An 18,541-nucleotide genomic window follows, 5' to 3' on the forward strand; every position below is an offset into this window, starting at 1 on the left:
TGGCTGGTTAATGTCGGCTGCTGACGTTATAAACACATACACAGCCCCTTCCTCATTCCGCCTCCCACCCCTCAAGCAAAGGAGGCCAGACTCTGGCTTAAGCGGGCTACCGGGCTTACCCCCCAGGTCCCCAACCTACCTCACCGCCCGCCTTCTCCCTCCATCCCGTTACCTCCACCCTCCACCCTGAGTGGCCTCCCCTGATCCCCTCCCACTCACCTCCCCGGGCACGGCCTCTCTTCTCCCTCCATCACCTCCCTTCCCCACACCCCTCCCTCCAGTCCAGGCCTCCCATCTCCCTCCATACAAACGTCCCCCTCCCCCGCCACCCCGCGGCCTTCTCCAGCCGGCGCGGCCTCTCCCCGGCGGCGCGGCCTCTTCCGGCCGGCGGGAGGGCGGGGCCGAGCGCTCTGGCGGGCCGGCCGGTGGTGCGAGCGTCCCGGGCTCGCGCTCCGCCGCCGGCCGGCCGGCCATGCTCATCACGCTGTGCTACCTGTACCTGTGGGCGCGCTGGGGGCACGGGCCTGCCGCGCTAGTGCGCACCACGGTGCAGCAGCTGCGGGCCTCGCGCTGCTCCTTCACCTTCTGCCGCGCGGGTGCGCAGCCCCGGGGCGCCCGCGTGTGCCTGAGCCGCGGCGGCCGCGTCTTCTGCGTCGGCGAGAGCCAGGTGGGCGGGCGAGCGCGGGCGCCGGGGGGCGCGGAAGGCGGGGCCGGGCGGGGCGGGGGCGCGGCCTCGGGGTCTGCCCGGTGCCGGAAGCGCCCCCGGGACCCCGCGCTCCGCCATGGGCTGTGCAGCCCGGGGGCACCCTCTGCGCCGCCGGGAGGTCGCGAGCCGCCGGGAGGTCGCGAGCGTGGGGTCTGGGGAGCGGCAGGCTCCGGGGCTCCACTGCACGCGATGCCCATGGAAGCCTGGATGAGACCGAAACTGTGACAGGCGATCTGGTCTCCTCTCCACGGGGTGCCGGCGCGAGCGTATGGTCGCCTGGCTCTTGGCGGTGCAAAGTAGGCTTGTGCCTGTGTGCCTGTGCGGAGTCGATTAGCACCTGAGCAGTGCCCACCTAGAGTCTCTTTCCTGACATCCTCTCCCGCCTACCCTGTGGGCTGGAGTTTGGTTGAACCTGATTTCAGAGAAAGACAGCAAATCCTCAGCTTTCTGTCAGGTGTTCCCGAGGCGACAAAAACTGCCCTGTCCCCCGCTCCTGTCAGCTGCGTCATTTACCAGTCGGGCACCTACTGATTATCTCTGAATCTTTTTAGTTTCGGTTTGCACACAATCTTGTCTTTTGGCCCAATACTTAGCCTGGTGGCTATAAGGCTGTAAGTTCAACCGGCTCTGTCACCCACAGTGTGACCTGGGGCTGTCGTTTGATCACTGCAAAACCTCAGCTCTCTTTCTGTGAATGGGAACAATAGTTCTTTCCACTCAGCTATCAGAAATGGGCTTCACAGTGCAGTTCTGTGCAAATTTCCATTGACTTCACCCACTTTGTCATTAACATTTAAAAGTGTTTTGCTTTTGATGGCTTTCTTGTCCTTTCCTCTTCCTTCTGGAAAGTTCGATCACTCATAGCATTAAAATGAGATTTTCTTTGTGTGTGAAACCATACACCATGTGGGAATTAAAATCTTATCTCAGGTTTGAATATTTTGTTGAGGTTATGCTTAGACATGGGATTATACTTTGATGCTACAAATCAAAAATACCCATCTGGGACTTCCCTGGTGACGCAGTGGTTAAGAATCTGCCTGACAATGCAGGGGACACAGGTTCGAGCCCCAGTCCTGGAGGACCCCGCATGCTGAGGAGCAACTAAGCCCGCGCACCACAACTACTGAAGCCTGCGCGCCTAGAACCCGTGCTCTGCAAAAAGAGAAGTCACCGCAATGAGAAGCCCGCGCACTGCGACGAAGTGTAGCCCCCGCTCGGCGCAACTAGAAAAAGTCTGCAAAAGCCCGCGGGCAGCAACAAAGACCCAAGGCAGCCAAAAATAAATAAATAAATTTATTTATTTATTTTTAAAAAATGCCCATCCTTGTTGGTATACTATATAACACAGAATATGATAAGTTCTAAGAGAGTGCATATATAATATCGCCTAGGTGTTCATTCATTACATACAATGGACTCCTGAGGGAAGGAGGGCTTAATTCTTGTAAGGAACCCTGACTGAGAAAGATAATAAAATGAGGAAAAATTGAGGGGTGGATTTTTTTATAGTAGTGGTTTCCAAACTGGATTCATTTACTTTAAAAATAACCTCTAGGGACTTTCCTGGTGGGGCAGTGGTTAAGAATCTGCCTGCCAATGCAGGGAACACGGGTTCGATCCCTGATCGGGGAAGATCCCACATGCCATGGAGCAACTAAGCCCATGCGCTACAAGTACTGAGCCTGCGCTTTAGAGCCCGCGAGCCACAACTACCAAAGTCCCCACCGCTAGAGCCCGTGCTCCACAACAGGAGAGGCCACCCTGATGAAAAGCCCACACAGCTCAAGGAAGAGTAGCCCCCTGCTGGCTGCAACCAGAGAAAGCCCGCGCGCGCAACGAAGACCCAAGGCAGCCAATCAATCAATCAATCAATCAATTTATTAAAAAAAAACACCTCTAAGAGATTTAGATTAGAGTAGAAATAATGAACATCCAAAAAATAATGAGATGCAAATGTCTTTAATTCTCTTGGGAGACAGTTTTACTTTTGCACATCTCCATGACTTTATTGGGCTTCTGTTAGCTTTGATAACTGTGACTAATGCTCTTCAGCCCTTGTTGACTGCTCCAGCAGGGTGTAGGGACACCTGGGCCAAACCCGCTTTGGACTTTCGGGGTTTTTGTAACTTGCTGTCCTCCTTAGAGCTTTGCCCAGAAATCACTGTCTCACAGAGATGTCCCTGAGTTTCCAGACTAGATGTGACCAGCCAGCTCTGTATGCTCATAGACTTTAAATTGCACTTCATATTTCCAGTTTTTATTATTTTTTTATTGTGACATTTTTTTTTCATTTTTTAAATTGAAGTGTAGTTGATTTACAATGTTGTGCTAATTTCTGCTGTATAGCAGAGTGGTTCAGTTATATATATATATATATATTCTTTTCCATTATGTCCGGTTTTTATCCTTTTCTCCCTAGGAACTGGGTCTGTTTAGCTAAGCAGCTTGACCTGTAATAGTTACTCAGTATTTCAACAAATGAAGTAGTGGTTGTTGAGTTTAAGCTCTGATGTTCGAGGCCTATAGTTGGAAAGTTTGACTATTTGTCATTAGCTACTGTTACTTAAGATTGCAGATATCGTGGGGCTGGTGATTTGGTTCAGTACATATCTATTGTCGGTCTACCTGGGCTGGAGTAACTTTACAGAACTGAATCTTATGCCTTTGCTGTCTCCATACCTTATATACTTAAAATCATATGCATAAGTACTGAAAGTGTATGTTTATATAATTGAAGGTCCCCCAAGAACTGGTAAGTATCACCAAAGAGAGTTTATACAAACCAGAAATTTTAAGCTTTTTGTTTAATATACACATTTTCTATGAGTAAAGTGGACAGTCTGTCTTTTGTTTTTAACTATTATATTGATAATTATGTTTACCCATAGGAAGAGTTTTTTTCTCCCTCATTTTCATTCATTAATTGGTTCAACAGATATTTATTAAGCTGCTGCTTTGTGCCGGGTTGCTAGGCCTGGTGAAAATACTTTCCGTTCTTCCCAGCAAGGGCAGATTTGAACTGATAAGCAACTATGGAGCTTGACCCAAATGCCTTTTTTTTTGCGGGGGCGGGGTGATGATAAAGCCCCCCGCCCCGGACGGGCAGCCTTAGATTTCAGCTTTTTCTGCTAAGGATGTGCCTTGTTTTTAGTGTAGATTAACGTACAGTCCTTTTAGAGAAATTTCAGGAGAAGAGCAGAGACTAATGGACACATCCAATCTGCTAACCAATCTTTTTTTTTTAATTAAAAAAAAATTAATTTATTTTTGGTTGCGTTGGGTCTTTGTTGCTACGCGAGGGCTTCCTCTAGTTGTGGTGAGCAGGAGCTACTCAGTTGCTGTGCGCGGGCTTCTCATTGCGGTGGCTTCTCTTGTTGCGGAGCACGGGTTCTAGGTGCGCGGGCTTCAGTAGTTGTGGCACGTGGGCTCAGTAGTTGTGGCTCGTGGGCTCTAGAGCTCAGGCTCAGTAGTTGTGGCGCATGGACATAGTTGCCCTGCAGCATGTGGAATCTTCAGGACCAGGGCTCGAACCCGTGTCCCCTGCATTGGCAGGCGGATTCTTAACCACTGCGCCACCAGGAAGTCCCTGCTAACCAATCTTGATGCTGTAATGGCTGGAGGAAAAGGAGGGATAGCCCTTCGGGCATCTGTCAGTAACAGGCTTCTGCTGACCATCATGCACTTCTGAGCCACCTCATCTTTTCCTTTCTTTTTGGCCACGCTGAGCAGCATGTGGGATCTTAGCTCCCCGACCAGGGATCAAACCCGTGCCCTCTGCAGTGGAAGCACGGAGTCTTAACCACTGGACCGCCAGAGAAGTCCCTGAGCTGCCTCATCTTTAAATGTGCTTCCAAGTTGTAATTTGGAAGGTTCCTACATGCTCTCAGCAGTAAGGAATGGTGGGAATAAGTTTCAGAATTAATTGCTTGATAAGAAATGTCTAGAGATGTTAAAACTGTCATGAGACATCGAGGGATGTTGCAGCTGTTTAAACAGTCACAGTTAAACAAAAAAATGCAGGGTTAATATGGTCTATAGGAAAGCATCCAATGACCTTATTTATTTAGATGCCACCTGGAATTGCAGAGGCGGGGCTTTCCTGGATGTTGATATAAATAGCAGTTGTGGTTTGAAGTCATATTGAATCCTTCCTTTTTGTGTTTCTTTCCCTCTATCCAGTCCATTGATGACTTGAACAAATGGGCCCTGTTTCTGGTTTCTCCTTTTATACTTGAAGCAGAACACATAGCATTTGTGACAGAGAGCATTTGGGTGCAAGGTGACACTTTACAGAGACCATCGTCCTCTTTGGAAACTGTGAGTACCGTGTTTTTCATTTGTGTACCATAATCAAAACTAATTTGGTATTTTTATGAGTGCTCTTTCCTGGCCTTTGTGATTGATTCCCTTTCTTTTCTGATATTTTGGGTTAAATAAAAATATATTAGTAGGGAATTCCCAGTGGTTAGGTTTCGGCACTCTCACTCTCTCACTGCTGGGCCCAAGTTTACTCCCTGGTCAGGGAACTAAGATCCCGAAGGCTGTGTAGCATGGCCGGGGGGGTGGGGGGAAATTATATATATATATATATATATACACACACACATATATATACATATATATATGTAAAATTACTTTCACCTGTTTCTTTTTAACTTTTTTTTTTTCTTTTTTTTTTTTTTTTTTTTACGGTACACGGGCCTCTCACCGCTGTGGCCTCTCCCGCCGTGGAGCACAGGCCCCGGACGCACAGGCCCAGCCGCTCCGCGGCATGCGGGACCCTCCCGGACCGGGGCACGAACGCGCGGACTCTCAACTACCGCGCCACCAGGGAAGCCCTCTTTTTATCTTTTTAATGTGGCTGTTAGATTTAAACCTACCTGTGTTTTGGGACTTCCCTGGCAGTCCAGTGGTTAAGACCCTGTGCTTCCACTCTACACTGCAGGGGCCACGGGTGTGATCCCTGGTTGGTGAACTAAGATCCTGCATGCAATGCGGTGCAGCCAAAAAAGAAAAAGAAAAAAGCTGCCTGTGTTTTAAGTTGTTTTGTGGCTTGAGGTATGCTGTTGCGCAGCGCTAATCAAGTCTCTCCCCAGGTCATAGGGTCCCGCCCCACAACTTATTGCTTCCAAAATCAGATGATTTATATTGCCGCATACTTCCTGGAGATTCCACCCCAAGTATTCTGAAAGCACTTCAAACTCAGTAATGTGTCCCACACTGGTTGTTTATATTCCTCTGCTGGAAAAAAAGAAAATCTCAGGTGAACACCCCAAACTGTGCTTCCTTTCACCCCCTCCTGCGTCCTTCCTGCCATTCGGTTAGGGGTTCTACTCATTCCACTCCCCAGGTGTCTCCGCTTTACTCCTTCACTTCCGTCCCTCCTCATTCCATTCTCTTCTTCATTATCTTTTTGTTGAAACTGTGAAGATGTCATCCCATCTTGGGTGCCTTCAGTGCGGTTTCCTCTGGATGGCCAGTTATCTTTCTAGACATACATCCAGTGGGCTTGTACTCTGGTGTAAGCTCTCCATGGATGCCTTCTGACCAAAGCCAGCACCTCTCAGGTTCATGGAAATCTGACCCTAACCCCCCTTGTGTGCTGCTTCTGCTTGGGTGTCTGTGACGAGTCCTTTCTGCCTTCACTCACCCACCGTATGTTCCCTGCGTGCCGCGTGGATAATCCAGGAGGGGTTTTGCTGATGACAGAAAGTCATAGTCACTGGACCTCCATCTCACAAACACTGTCTTTAAGAAATTATATTGGGGACCTCCCTGGTAGTCCATTGGTAAAGAATCCGCCTTACAGTGCAGGGGACGAGGGTTCGACCCCTGGTCAGGGAACTGAGATCCCACATGCCGCGGGGCAACTGAGCCCGTGCGCCGCAACTACTGAGCTCGTGTGCCACAACTACGGAGCTCGCCTGCCTCAGCTGGAGCCCAGGCATCACAGCTACAGAGTCCTCGCGCCCTGGAGCCTGTGCGACACAACTAGAAATAGAAAAACCGCTCGCCACAACTAGAGAAGCCTGTGTGCCTCAGCGAAGATCCTGAGTACCACAACTAAGACCCGACGCAGCCAAAAATAAATTAAATAAATATTAAAAAAAAAAAAGACATTGGATTTGGATGAACAAAAAGGAAGAGAGGAATAAGACTGGAAATAATTGACTACAACTCAAGGTGGATAGAAATGAGAGTTAGGAGATAGGTGAAGTAAAGGAGAGCAGGAAACTCTCCTTTGTTTGGGGCTCGGGAGGGGGCATAGGATTTGGCAGGTAGCCTGAGAGTAGCCTAGTATGCTACGACATTACGTTTTCTCCTGCAGGTTCCTACTGTTTTATTAAGCCTTATATATACTTATGATAATAATGATAAAATTTATTGAGCCCCTGCTTGGCATGTATATGTATTACCTGTAATGCTTACAATTCTACAAGATATTATTGTAATTTGTTTTTTTTTTTTTTTTTTTGGCTGTGGTGTGTGGCATGTGGGATCTTAGTTCCCCAGCCAGAGATCGAACCCGTGCCCCCTTCAGTGGAATCGTGGAGTCTTAACCACTGGACTGCCAGGGAAGTCCATTATTGTCATTTTTAAAGATAAGAAAACTGAAGTTATCAGATTAAAGGTTGAAGTTTTCTTTTTTTAAAAAAAATTATTTATTTATTTTGGGCTGTGTTGGGTCTTTGTTGCTGTGTGCGCGCTTTTTCTAGTTGTGGTGAGCAGGGGCTACACTTCGTTGCAGTGCACGGGCTTCTCATTGTGGTGGCTTCTCTTGTTGCAGAGCACGGGCCCTAGGCGTACGGGCTTCAGTAGTTGTGGCGCAGGGGCTTAGTTGCTCTGCGGCATGTGGGATCTTTCTGGACCAGGGCTCAAACCCGTGTCCCCTGCATTGGCAGGCGGATTCTCAACCACTGTGCCACCAGGGAAGCCCTTGAAGTTTTCTTATATATTCTAATGCTATATATATTTAGTAAGATTTCAATTTAAAATGAGGGCCAGAACTTCTAAAATATTGCAATTACATAAAATATTAAATATGCATGGATTCCTTTTTAACACAAAAATATGACTGCTGTGTTCTTAATTTCCTAAATTGTTGTTACTTAGTGTATATCTTTATACACATAGCATTTAAAATATTTTATTTATTTATTTATTGTTTTGGCCATGCTTTGTGGCTTGTGGGATCTTAGTTCCCCGACCGGGGATCAAATCCTTCGGTGGAAGCACGGAGTCTTAACCACTGGACTGCCAGGGAAGTCCACACACAGCATCTTAAGCAGCACAGTTACTGTATTATGTAACGTACAGTCTAAGCTGTTGTAACAAATGATACCCAGCCCACAGTGGTTCAAAGAAGAAGTTTACTCATCTCTGAAGGCGTGGTCTTGCTCTGGAAGGCCATCCAGGGACCCAGCTCCCTTCTATCTTGTTGCTCTGTTGTCTCCCCTCTGCCATCCTTCTTCTCTCTTGGTGGAGGCTGGTTCCTGCTACCCCCCCGCCCCCCCACTGCCAACCTCATCCACATCCCAGCCCTCAGAATGGGGGACGAAGAAGGACGGTAGGGACCAACCAGGTTCCTCTTTAAAACTGTGATCTAGAACTTTCACTTGTCACTTCTGCTCCCATCACTTAGCTGCAGGGGAGGCTGAGAAATGCAGTCCATAGCTGGACAGCCATGGATTCGGTAGAAACCTGGAGTTCTGTTATTACAAGGGAGAAAAAAAGGCTAGATATTGGCAGATAATTAGCATTTCTGTCACAGTTATTTAATTTACCTTCTAAGGGTAATTTAATTAAGATCTCGCTTAATGGCGGTTACTTAATTCTTAACTTTCTGGGGGTAAAATCATGCCTACCCACCAAGGGTACTATCTAGTTAACTCATCGTTTTTGTGATCAGAGGGTTTGGTGGGTCTTGCAGCCAGGAGCTGGAGATGTCTAGAGCCATATGTTGGACCACTCTGGCTATTACACAGAGCTCCATTTTGTAAACTGGGCTTCAGATCTTTTTTTAAAAAATAAATTTATTTTTATTTATTTATTTCTGGCTGCACTGGGTCTTCGTTGCTGCGCGAGGGCTTTCTCTAGTTGCGGTGAGCGGGGGCTACTCTTCCTTGCAGTGCGCGGGCTTCTCATTGCGGTGGCTTCTCCTGTTGCGGAGCACGGTCTCTAGGTCCGCGGGCTTCAGTAGCTGTGGCACGCGGGCTCAGTAGTTGTGACTCGTGAGCTCTAGAGCACAGGCTCAGTAGTTGTGGCACACGGGCTTAGTTGCTCCGCGGCATGTGGGATCTTCCCGGACCAGGGCACGAACCCGTGTCCCCTGCATTGGCAGGCAGATTCTTAACCACTGCTCCCCAGGGAAGTCCCTGGGCTTCAGATCTTAAAAAGGAGTTGATTTCACAGGTCTCTGTCTTCTCAGTCTGCTGTTACCATTCAGGTTGATTGTTTGATGGGATTTTGCAGCTTGGGGGCTCTTATGACTCTATGTATTTTTCACCTAACGCTAAAGTCATTTGAATTTGACAGGATCCTAAGATATTTAACAGCAAATACATTATGGAGGAAAGACTTTTGAACTTGTTGAGACCTTACATTCTTTCCCATTTTTAGGATTGTACAATACCATGCTTACAGATGCAATACCGTTCTTACAGATGTCAGAAAAGGACATCTTTTTTTTTTTTTTTTTTTTTTTTTTTTTTTAGAAAAGGACATCTTTTGAAACTTTGGATATCTCAGATGGCTTGCATCTGTGGTTTTTCTACACACCCCCAACAGCAAATGAATGAATCTCAGGAATTAAGTTTAAAAAATGTAGCATTCACATATTCCTATTTTCACTTAGTCATTCTTTCACTAACAGATATTTATTGCACAGTAGACTGTGTTCTAATTATTTTGTTAGGTGCCACAGTAGATACCAATGGGTTGTGGCAGATTCAGCTCAATTTTCAGTATCTTCTGTGCTTACATTAGCAATCCTGTTCTGTAAGAATCTCTGACCCAGAGAACTTACACAGTTCTCTTATTGCAGAAAGTTCACTCAAGTTCCTATTGTTCTATCAAGGCCTTCATTCATTCCTCCATCCAAGGTTTACTGAGTGCCTATTTTGTGCCAGATTGTGTACTAGGGCTGGAGGTATGTCGTATGGAGATGAAAGATGCCTTTAGAGACGACAGTCACGGTCATCTTAAGGAGCTCACAGTGTCAGGGAGAAGACAGCTAAGGAAAGGAACAATTAAAGTTCATTGTGGGGCTTCCCTGGTGGCGCAGTGGTTGAGAGTCCGCCTGCTGATGCAGGGGACACCGGTTCGTGCCCCGGTCGCGGAAGATCCCACATGCCGCGGAGCGGCTGGGCCCGTGAGCCATGGCCGCTGAGCCTGCGCGTTCGGAGCCTGTGCTCTGCAACAGGAGAGGCCACAACAGTGAGAGGCCCGCGTGCCGCAAAAAAAAAAAAAAAAAAAAAAGTTCATTGTGAAAAGTGCTCTGGGAAAGCAAGTATGGGGGTGATGGTGAATCTATCCAGATGTGGTGGCGTCAGGAAGGATGTTCCAGGGGAGGGAAGTAATATCTGAGTTTTTTTAAATTTTTTTTTTTTTTGCGGTACTGCACCCCTGAGCTAGGCAGTGTTCACACATCCTGTCTCTCTCTGCTGCATCTGCCTTCCCCGCCGAGGATGTGGTTACAAGGACCAGAGCTGAGGTTAAACAGGGGACTTGGCAGATGGAGGATGCCTGTGGCCGGCACACACTTGTTCTGTTAGAGAGATTTGGGACATGTACGCCTGGAAGAGCTGTGGCTTACTAGTGACCTGCTGAGAAGCTGTGCATTTTACCTGTATTTCTAGGCAGAATATGCATGGGACCCTAATGGGTGGCTGATTTAGGGATGACGTAACTGTCAATCTGGAGGTGGCATGATTTGTGTCTTACTAATATTTAAGATTTACTTGGTCCATCCATGACTTTCTGCTTAGGAGGAACACTGTCTTTTGTTCTGTCCCTTTTATCGATGTTCAACACATATACGTTCCTTTTGTCTCCCCTACCTTTAGCACGTCTTAAAAGTTACTGACTTAATATATCTATGACCTTCATGCTGTTTGTTGTTCTTGTTTTTTGTGTAGCAAAACTGAATGTTCTTTAATAGTATGGCAAATACACAGGATACACAGATTGTAAAAGTTTTCTTTGCACTAGTGAGGAATTTGGACTTTACCCTATGGACAGTAGGCTAAAACGTTTTTCTTTTCTTTTTTAAAAAAATTATTATTCTTTTTTGGTTTTCTTTTCCCTTTAAAAAAATTTTTTTTTAGCAGAATTAGCAGATTTGTACGTTAGAAAGATCACAATTCAGGCAGATTGGAGACTGGATTGGAGGGAGGCAAACCTGGAACAGGCTGTACTCCATGTGGGAACGGAGACCAGCCTCACAGAGTATTGGTAATAGGAAGGGGAGACGGGGCCAAATGTAGGAACTTTTTATGAGATGATGAGGGATTTGGGGGTGGATGGTGGGTCATTCCTGGAGACAGGGAATATGGCAGGAGGGGCTGGTGGAGGGACCCCTGTAAAGAATGCAGTTTTGCACCTTGTTTTAGTCAGCTTTGCTGAAATAACAGGTGACCTCAGAATTTCAGCGGCTTCTAACAACAAATCTTTGTTTTTGCTCATGTCACACGTAGGCTGAGCGGGTTTGCTGCTGCTGTTTCAAGCTGCGACTTCTCTAGGCTCTGCTCCACACATCTTTCCCTTGCAGGGACCAGACCAAAAGAGCATGTCTGTCTCACACAGAGTGGAGGAGTGAGACAGCTGGCTGAAACTCAGTGTAGTAGATTTAAGATGGCTGCAAATTTCTTTCTCTTATTGAGAGGTGGAGTCTTATAGCCCTCTCTTGAATCTAGGCTGACGTTGGTGATTTGTTTATCTAATAGGTTGTGGTAGAAGAGACATTCTGGGGCCTCCAAGGCTAGATCATAAGAAACCTTGCAGCTTCCACCTGGGTTCTTGGAACCTAGCTCCCATGCTGTAAGGAAGCCCAAGCTGCCCTGTGGCAAGGTTCCCATGAAGAAGAACTGAGGCCCTCAGTGGACCGTCCTAGTTGAGCTCCCAGCTGGCAGGCGGCTCCCGTTTGCCAGCTGTGTGAGGAAGCCACCTTGGAGGTGGATCGTCCAGGCCCAGTTGAACCATCCTTGCTGATGCCTTGTGGAGCAGAGTTGAGCCGTCCTCGTTAAGCTCTGCCCAAATTGAGATTTGTGAGCAAAATAAATGATGAGTGTAAGCCACTAAATGTTGGGGTGGTTTGTTACCGGCAGTGGATAACCAGAACACTTGGTATGTCTGTTGAAACTTCTCCTCTTCCTCGGGTTACCAACATCAGTGGGGCAGGGATATAAAGTGAACAATTGGGGATGCTAGTGCAGTACACTGTAGACATTGGGTCTCAGGTGCTTATGGAGCATCTAAAGAACACACATGATAGGGACTTCCCTGGCAGTCCAGTGGTTAAGACTCTGTGCTTTCATTGCAGGGGGCATGGGTTCGATCCCTGGTCTGGGAACTAAGACCCTGTGAGCTGCGTGGCCAAAAAGAAAAAAGTTAAAAAAAAAAAAGAAGAAGAACACACATAATAGAAAAAGGTTATGACAACAAGGGTATTTCTATTATTTTCTGATTAGCTCTCATTTATTCAGAAAATTAGAACACCTAGACCACCCTTTTTCTTGAGTTTCTGGTCAGTTACGGTTTTGCAGAACCACCTTAAGTCTCACCTGGGTCACTTTATTATTTCAGCTCTTGCTTGCTGTGGACTTGTCATATCCCTTACACTGTCACTTGATTTTCCAACACCCTTCTCTTAAGAGCACCATGGGGCATAGTATCTTTTTTTTTTGGGGGCATAGTATCTTTTTAAATAATAGAGTGAAAATGAATTTTGTAGTACTCCTGTATCCTTTCTGTTTTCAAACCCAAAAGGCATTGAGAATAACTGAAAGTAAGAAATAACCTCTTCCCCTTACTCCCCTGGTTTCAGATTCTTCACATCTCTGAGTGTCTAGCCCTCCTTCATTCAATTCATTACTAGATGTTTAAAAACCTAGCATGTAATTACACTGATTTGTAAGAGGAGAAACAAAGAGCCAGAAAATTAGCAGTGTCGATGCTGTGACATTGATCTTATTCAGGGTAACTGATTGTACCTTGTATTTATCTGGGTTCTCTTGAAAAACAGAATAGGGTGTGTGTGTGTGTGTGTGCGTGCGTGTGAGTGCGTGTGCACGTGCATGCATCATACATATACATATATGTGTACATATATAGGGAGAGAGAGGGAGGAAGTGGCAGGGGAGAGAAACAGAAAGAAAGAGATTATTTTAAGGAATTGGCTCACGTGATTGTGGTGTCAAGTCTGCAGGGCAGGCCGGAGGCTGGAAACTCAGGGGAGATAGATGTTGCAGTTTGAGTCTGAAGGCAGTTGAGAGGCAGAATTCCCTCTTCCCCTGGGAACCTCAGTCTTTTCTTTGTAAGGCCTTCAACTGATTAGATGCGGCTCATCCACATTACAGAGGCTAATCTACTCAAAGCTGACTCATTTTAAATGTGAACCACATCTAAACAATATCTTCACAGTCACCTCTGGACTGATGTTTGGCCAAATATCCAGGTGCCGTGGCCTAGCTGAATTGGCGCATAGATTAACCATCACCTAACTGGTTGTTGGGATTCCCATTGCCCGATTAGCTGCAGGACTTCAGCTCCGCACCTGCTGCAGGCAGCCTTGGGAAGGGCGATTTGTTGTAGAGAGTTTAACCCCATTCCGTTGGTCCCTGGATCCCCTTCCTGGTGCACGTGTGTGTTGAGTTGAGTGGAGTGGACACATCAGTGTAGTCACTGCAGCCTCAAGTCCCAAGCTCGGGTCATGGAAGGGCTTTCTGCAGGCTGCACAGGAGAGGAGGACATCCCCTTGTTTAGGGATGACCAGGGCTTCTTTGCCTTTGATCTTGGGGAGTAAGCCTTTTGCTTGACTTCCCCTTTCTTCCTCTGTCCCTTTGTCTCCAGTTGGAAGTGCATATGGGAAGTGGCCTGTTTGCTTTTAGCCACCGGGCGGATGGCAGACACCCTGGATGAGTCCCGGTGACACTGCGGCTTTGCTTTGATCGGGGCCGCAGTGCTGCTTGGAGGAGTTTGCATGGTCTGTGGTTCACGGACCACGTTCCTAGAAAAAGGAAATGCACTGAGGTGAGGAAACAGCCGGCCTAGTTGAGAAACTTGATCAGGGACGTGTGTATATATTGTTCTCTGGCTGCTTCCTGTCCTTCCCCCCCTTGCTTTATCTCCTGCGTCTCTCCTGGGTGTGAGGATTTCATTGTTGGCTCCTTTTACAGGAAGTGCTTACTTTGAGGCACAGCTCCACGCCAGTGCCCGCTGCAGCAGGGTGCTACATCAACGTCTGAACAACTAAATTCTGGGCTGTATCTCCCCTGGCTGAGTATTTGTCCTTATTCTCTGCCAGCGATAGCGCTGAGAACAAAGATGCTTTTAGCCCCATGCAGGAGGTTGCATCGCTCCTTTTCATGTTTCCCATTCACCCTCATCTGAAAAGTCAGCTCTTGCCAAGGCGATACTTTATCTTCTCATCCTCCTGAGCTGACATCCTTCCTGCATTCTCAAAGCTGGGAATCAACTAAATATTTGTCTGAATTGTAGACTTCAACTCTTCACCCTGGATCAAAGGTGTCCTATTTGAAATGCAGAGTCCTACGGAAGCGTTGGTCAGGCTGGCCCCTCCAGGTGAATCCTCCTCACTCTGGCTGGATGTCTGGGAGGAGGTGGGAGAAGTAGGTGGTAAAAGGGAGGGAAAGCTACATGTAGAGCTTTCTCTTTCTTGAAACAGGCTAGACTGATTAGTGCGTTTCGACCTTTTGACCATAAAGGCTTGCATTTATTATTTTTCCCTCGAAGACACTGTTTCTCAACTTTAAAAATTATTGTTTGCCTAAGGAGAAAAGTTAAATTCAGTTTGAATTCTCTTTAAGGAGAAAAATGAAATACTAAGGCATAATGATTCTGTGGGGTAGTGTTGAACCTTGGAGGACTCCAGACTCTTTTCTTTTTCTTTTTAAAATTGAGATACAATTCACATACCATGAATTTCATCCTTTTAAAGTGTATAATTACAATTCAGTAGTTGTGCAGTCATCACCACCATCTAATTCTGGAACATTTTTATCACCCCCCCCCCCCCGAAAAAAAAATTGTGTACCTATTTGCAGTCACTCTCCAGTGGTCCTGTCCCTGGGAGCCACTAATCTACTTTCCAACTCTACAGATTTGTCTGATTTGAATATTTCATACAAATAGAATCATATAATATGTGACCTTTAGTGATTGGCTTCCTAGACTTAGCATAATGTATTCAAGATTCATCTACATTGTAACATGTATCAGTTCTTCATTCCCTTTCATGGCTGAGTAATATCCCATTGTATGGGTATATACATTTTATTTATCCATTTATCTGTTGATGGACATTTGGGGTATTTCTACTCATTGGCGATTATGAATAATGCTGCTATGAACACTTGTGTACTTGTGTTGTGTGTAGATGTATATTTTTAGTTCTCTTAGGTATATACCTAGGAGTGGAATTTCTGGGTTCTTTGGAAACTCTGTTTAGCTTTTTGAGGAACTGATGAACTCTTCCAAGGAGGGTGCACCCTGTTACATTTCTACCAGCAGTGTACTGGGGTTCTGATTTCTCAACATTCTCAACATTTGTTATTGTCCATCTTTTTTTTTTTTTTTGGTCACGCTTCATGGCATGTGAGATATTAGTTCCCTGACAGGGACTGAACCCGATTGGCAGTGAAAGCGTGGAGTCCTAACCACTGGACCACCAGGAAATTCCCTATTGTCCATCTTTTTGATTTTAGCCATCCTAGTTGAGGATGAAGTATCTCATTGTAGTGATTTTTTTTTTAATTTATTTTTGGCTGCGTTGGGTCTTCGTTGCTCCACGCGGGCTTTCTCTAGTTGCGACGAGCCGGGGCTACTCTTCGTTGCAGTGCATGGGCTTCTCATTGCGGTGGCTTCTCTTGTGGAGCTCGGGCTCTAGGCGTGCGGGCTTTAGTAGTTGTGGCACACGGGCTCAGTAGTTGTGGCTTGCGGGCTCTAGAGCGCAGGCTCAGTAGTTGTGGCACACGGGCTTAATTGCTCCACGGCACGTGAGATCTTCCCGGACCAGGCCTCGAACCCGTGTCGCCTGCATTGGCAGTCGGATTTTTAACCATTGCGCCACCAGGGGAGTCCATCTCATTGTAGTTTTGATTTGCATTTCTCTAATAACGAATGGTGTTGAGCATCTTTTCAAGTGCTATTGCCACTTGTATATTTTCTTTGGGGAAATGTCCAGTCAGATCCGTTGCCCATTTTTAAATTGGGTATTTGTCTTTTTATTGTTGAGTTGTGGGAATTCTTTATATATTGTGGATACAAATCTCTTATCAGATACATGATTTGCAAATATTTTCTCCCATTTTGTGGGTTGTCTTTTCACTTTCTTGAAAGTGTTCTTTGAAGCACAAATTTTTAAAAAAAAATAAATTTATTTATTTAATTAATTTATTTTTGGCTGTGTTGGGTCTTTCTTGCTGCCCGTGGGCTTTCTCTAGTTGCGACGAGCGGGGGCTACTCTTTGTTGTGGTGCACAGTCTTTTCATTGTGGTGGCTTCTCTTATTGCGGAGCACGGGCTCTAGGCACATGGGCTTCAGTAGTTGTGGCTCTTGGGCTCTAGAGCGTAGGCTCAGTAGTTGTGGTGCATGGGCTTTGTTGCTCTGTGGCATGTGGGATCTTCCTGGACCAGGGCTCTAACCCGTGTCCCCTGCATTGGCAGGAGGATTCTTTTTTTTTTTTTTTTTTTTTGCGGTACACGGGCCTCTCACTGTTGTGGCCTCTCCCGTTGCCGAGCACAGGCTCCGGACGCGCAGGCTCAGCGACCATGGCTCACGGGCCCAGCCGCTTCGCGGCATGTGGGATCTTCCCGGACCGGGGTACAAAACGGCGTCCCCTGCATCGGCAGGTGGACTCTCAACCACTGCGCCACCAGGGAAGCCCCTGGTAGGAGGATTCTTAACCACCGCGTCACCAGGGAAGTCCCACTCAAAAATTTTGATGAAGTCCAATTTATTTATTTTTTTCTTTTGTTGCTTGTACTTTTGGTGTCTTATCTGAGAAACCTAGTGCCTGATCCAAGGTCGTGACGATTTACATCTATGTTTTCTTCGAAGAATTTTGTAGTTTTAGCTCTTACATTGAGGATTTGATCCATTCTCAGTTAATTTTGTACCTGGTAATAACATGGTGTGAGATAGGGGTACATCTTCATTCTTCTGCATGTGGATATCTGGTTGTACCAGCATAGTTGTTGAAAAGATGATTCTTTCCCTTTGAGTTGTCTTGGGAACCTTGTCCAAAATCAGTCATCTGCAAATGTATATGTTTATTTCTATACTCTCAGTTCTATTCCATTGATCTATATGTTTATCTTGATGCCAGTTACCCTGACTTTTATTTATTTATTTATTTATGGGCCCTGACTTTTAGCAGTGTTTTTTTTTTTGGTACGCGGGCCTCTCACTGTTGTGGCCTGTCCCGTTGCGGAGCACAGGCTCCGGACGTGCAAGCTCAGCGGCCATGGCTCACGGGCCCAGCTGCTCCGCGGCATGTGGGATCCTCCCGGACCGGGGCACGAACCTGTATCCCCTGCATTGGCAGGCGGACTCTCAACCACTGCGCCACCAGGGAAGCCCGGCCCTGACTTTTAAATCCCAGGTTTCCTGGATAAGAAGTAACCTCAGGGCCAAAGTTCCTTGGCTTGTGGGAATTCCCCTTACCTCTGTAGGTTCAGGATTTACCCTGGCATTTGGCCTGGAAGTTCTTCATTATGTAGTCAGTTGTCCCGTGCTTTTGAAATGATGTTTTCTTTATTTATCCAGCATTTACTTATTTATTTATTTATTGCTGAGTCGGGTCTTAGTTGTGGCACTTGAGCTCTGTAGTTGTGGCACGGACTCAGTAGTTGCAGCACAAGGGCTTAGTTGCCCTGTGACACGTGGGATCTTGGTTCCCCGACCAGGGATTGATTCTGCATCCCCTGCATTGGAAGGCAGATTCTTAACCACTGGACCACCAGGGAAGTCCATATCCAGCATTTTAAAATTGTTTTCAGCAAGAGTTAGTTCTAAAAACCTAACCTAACAATATAAAAAATGGAATTCAAAAGTATATATCTCTGATCATGAAATTTGGGGCAGGACATCCCTGAGAAGATTTTGGGAAGTAGGGAAATTATTCATGGCATCTTGGAAAAGGACCACTATATTCAATATTGCTTTTAAAGCCACATTTTAATAATAGCAGTTTCCATTAATTAAACACTTTTTCTGTCCCAAGCTTTCTACTGGGGGCATTACATAAACTCTTTTAATTTCATTAACATAACAAACCTATACAATGATGCGTACTATCATTATTCCTGTTTTATGAAATGAAGAAGCTGAGACTTGAGAGGTTCTGAGACGATTAGCAGAGTTTGACCCAGACCCAGATCTAGGGCTCCAGAGCCAGGCTCCCAACCCCAAGGGGCTCCCCTTCTTGTCCCAGTCTCAAATTTTTTCATAAACACTGGAAGGCTTAAAGCAGGGGCCCCCAACCCTTGGACCACTGACCGGTACTGGTCCATTGCCTGTTAGGAACCAGGCCACACAGCAGGAGGTGAGCGAGCGGTGGATGGGCGAGTGAAGCTTCATCTGTATTTATAGCCG

General features: G+C 46.4%; 1 protein-coding gene across 2 annotated transcripts in view; it reads left to right on the plus strand.

The window, feature by feature from the left end:
* The first annotated feature begins 273 nt into the window (after positions 1-273).
* The window catches only part of HLCS (holocarboxylase synthetase), a 196,520-nt gene continuing 178,252 nt past the window's right edge, over positions 274-18,541 (plus strand). The window contains exons 1-2 of one of the 2 annotated variants that reach the window (XM_027100004.1): positions 274-667; positions 4,889-5,026. In XM_027100004.1, the coding sequence (XP_026955805.1) occupies positions 473-667; positions 4,889-5,026 (333 nt within the window). In that variant the 5' untranslated portion in view covers positions 274-472. The remainder of the gene's footprint in view (positions 668-4,888; positions 5,027-18,541) is intronic. The other variant, XM_027099931.1, reaches the window with a different exon arrangement.

This window comes from Aethalodelphis obliquidens, unplaced genomic scaffold, assembly GCF_003676395.1.
Source record: "Aethalodelphis obliquidens isolate GAN/ISIS:26980383/991018 unplaced genomic scaffold, ASM367639v1 scaffold1, whole genome shotgun sequence".
Taxonomy (NCBI): domain Eukaryota; kingdom Metazoa; phylum Chordata; class Mammalia; order Artiodactyla; family Delphinidae; genus Aethalodelphis; species Aethalodelphis obliquidens.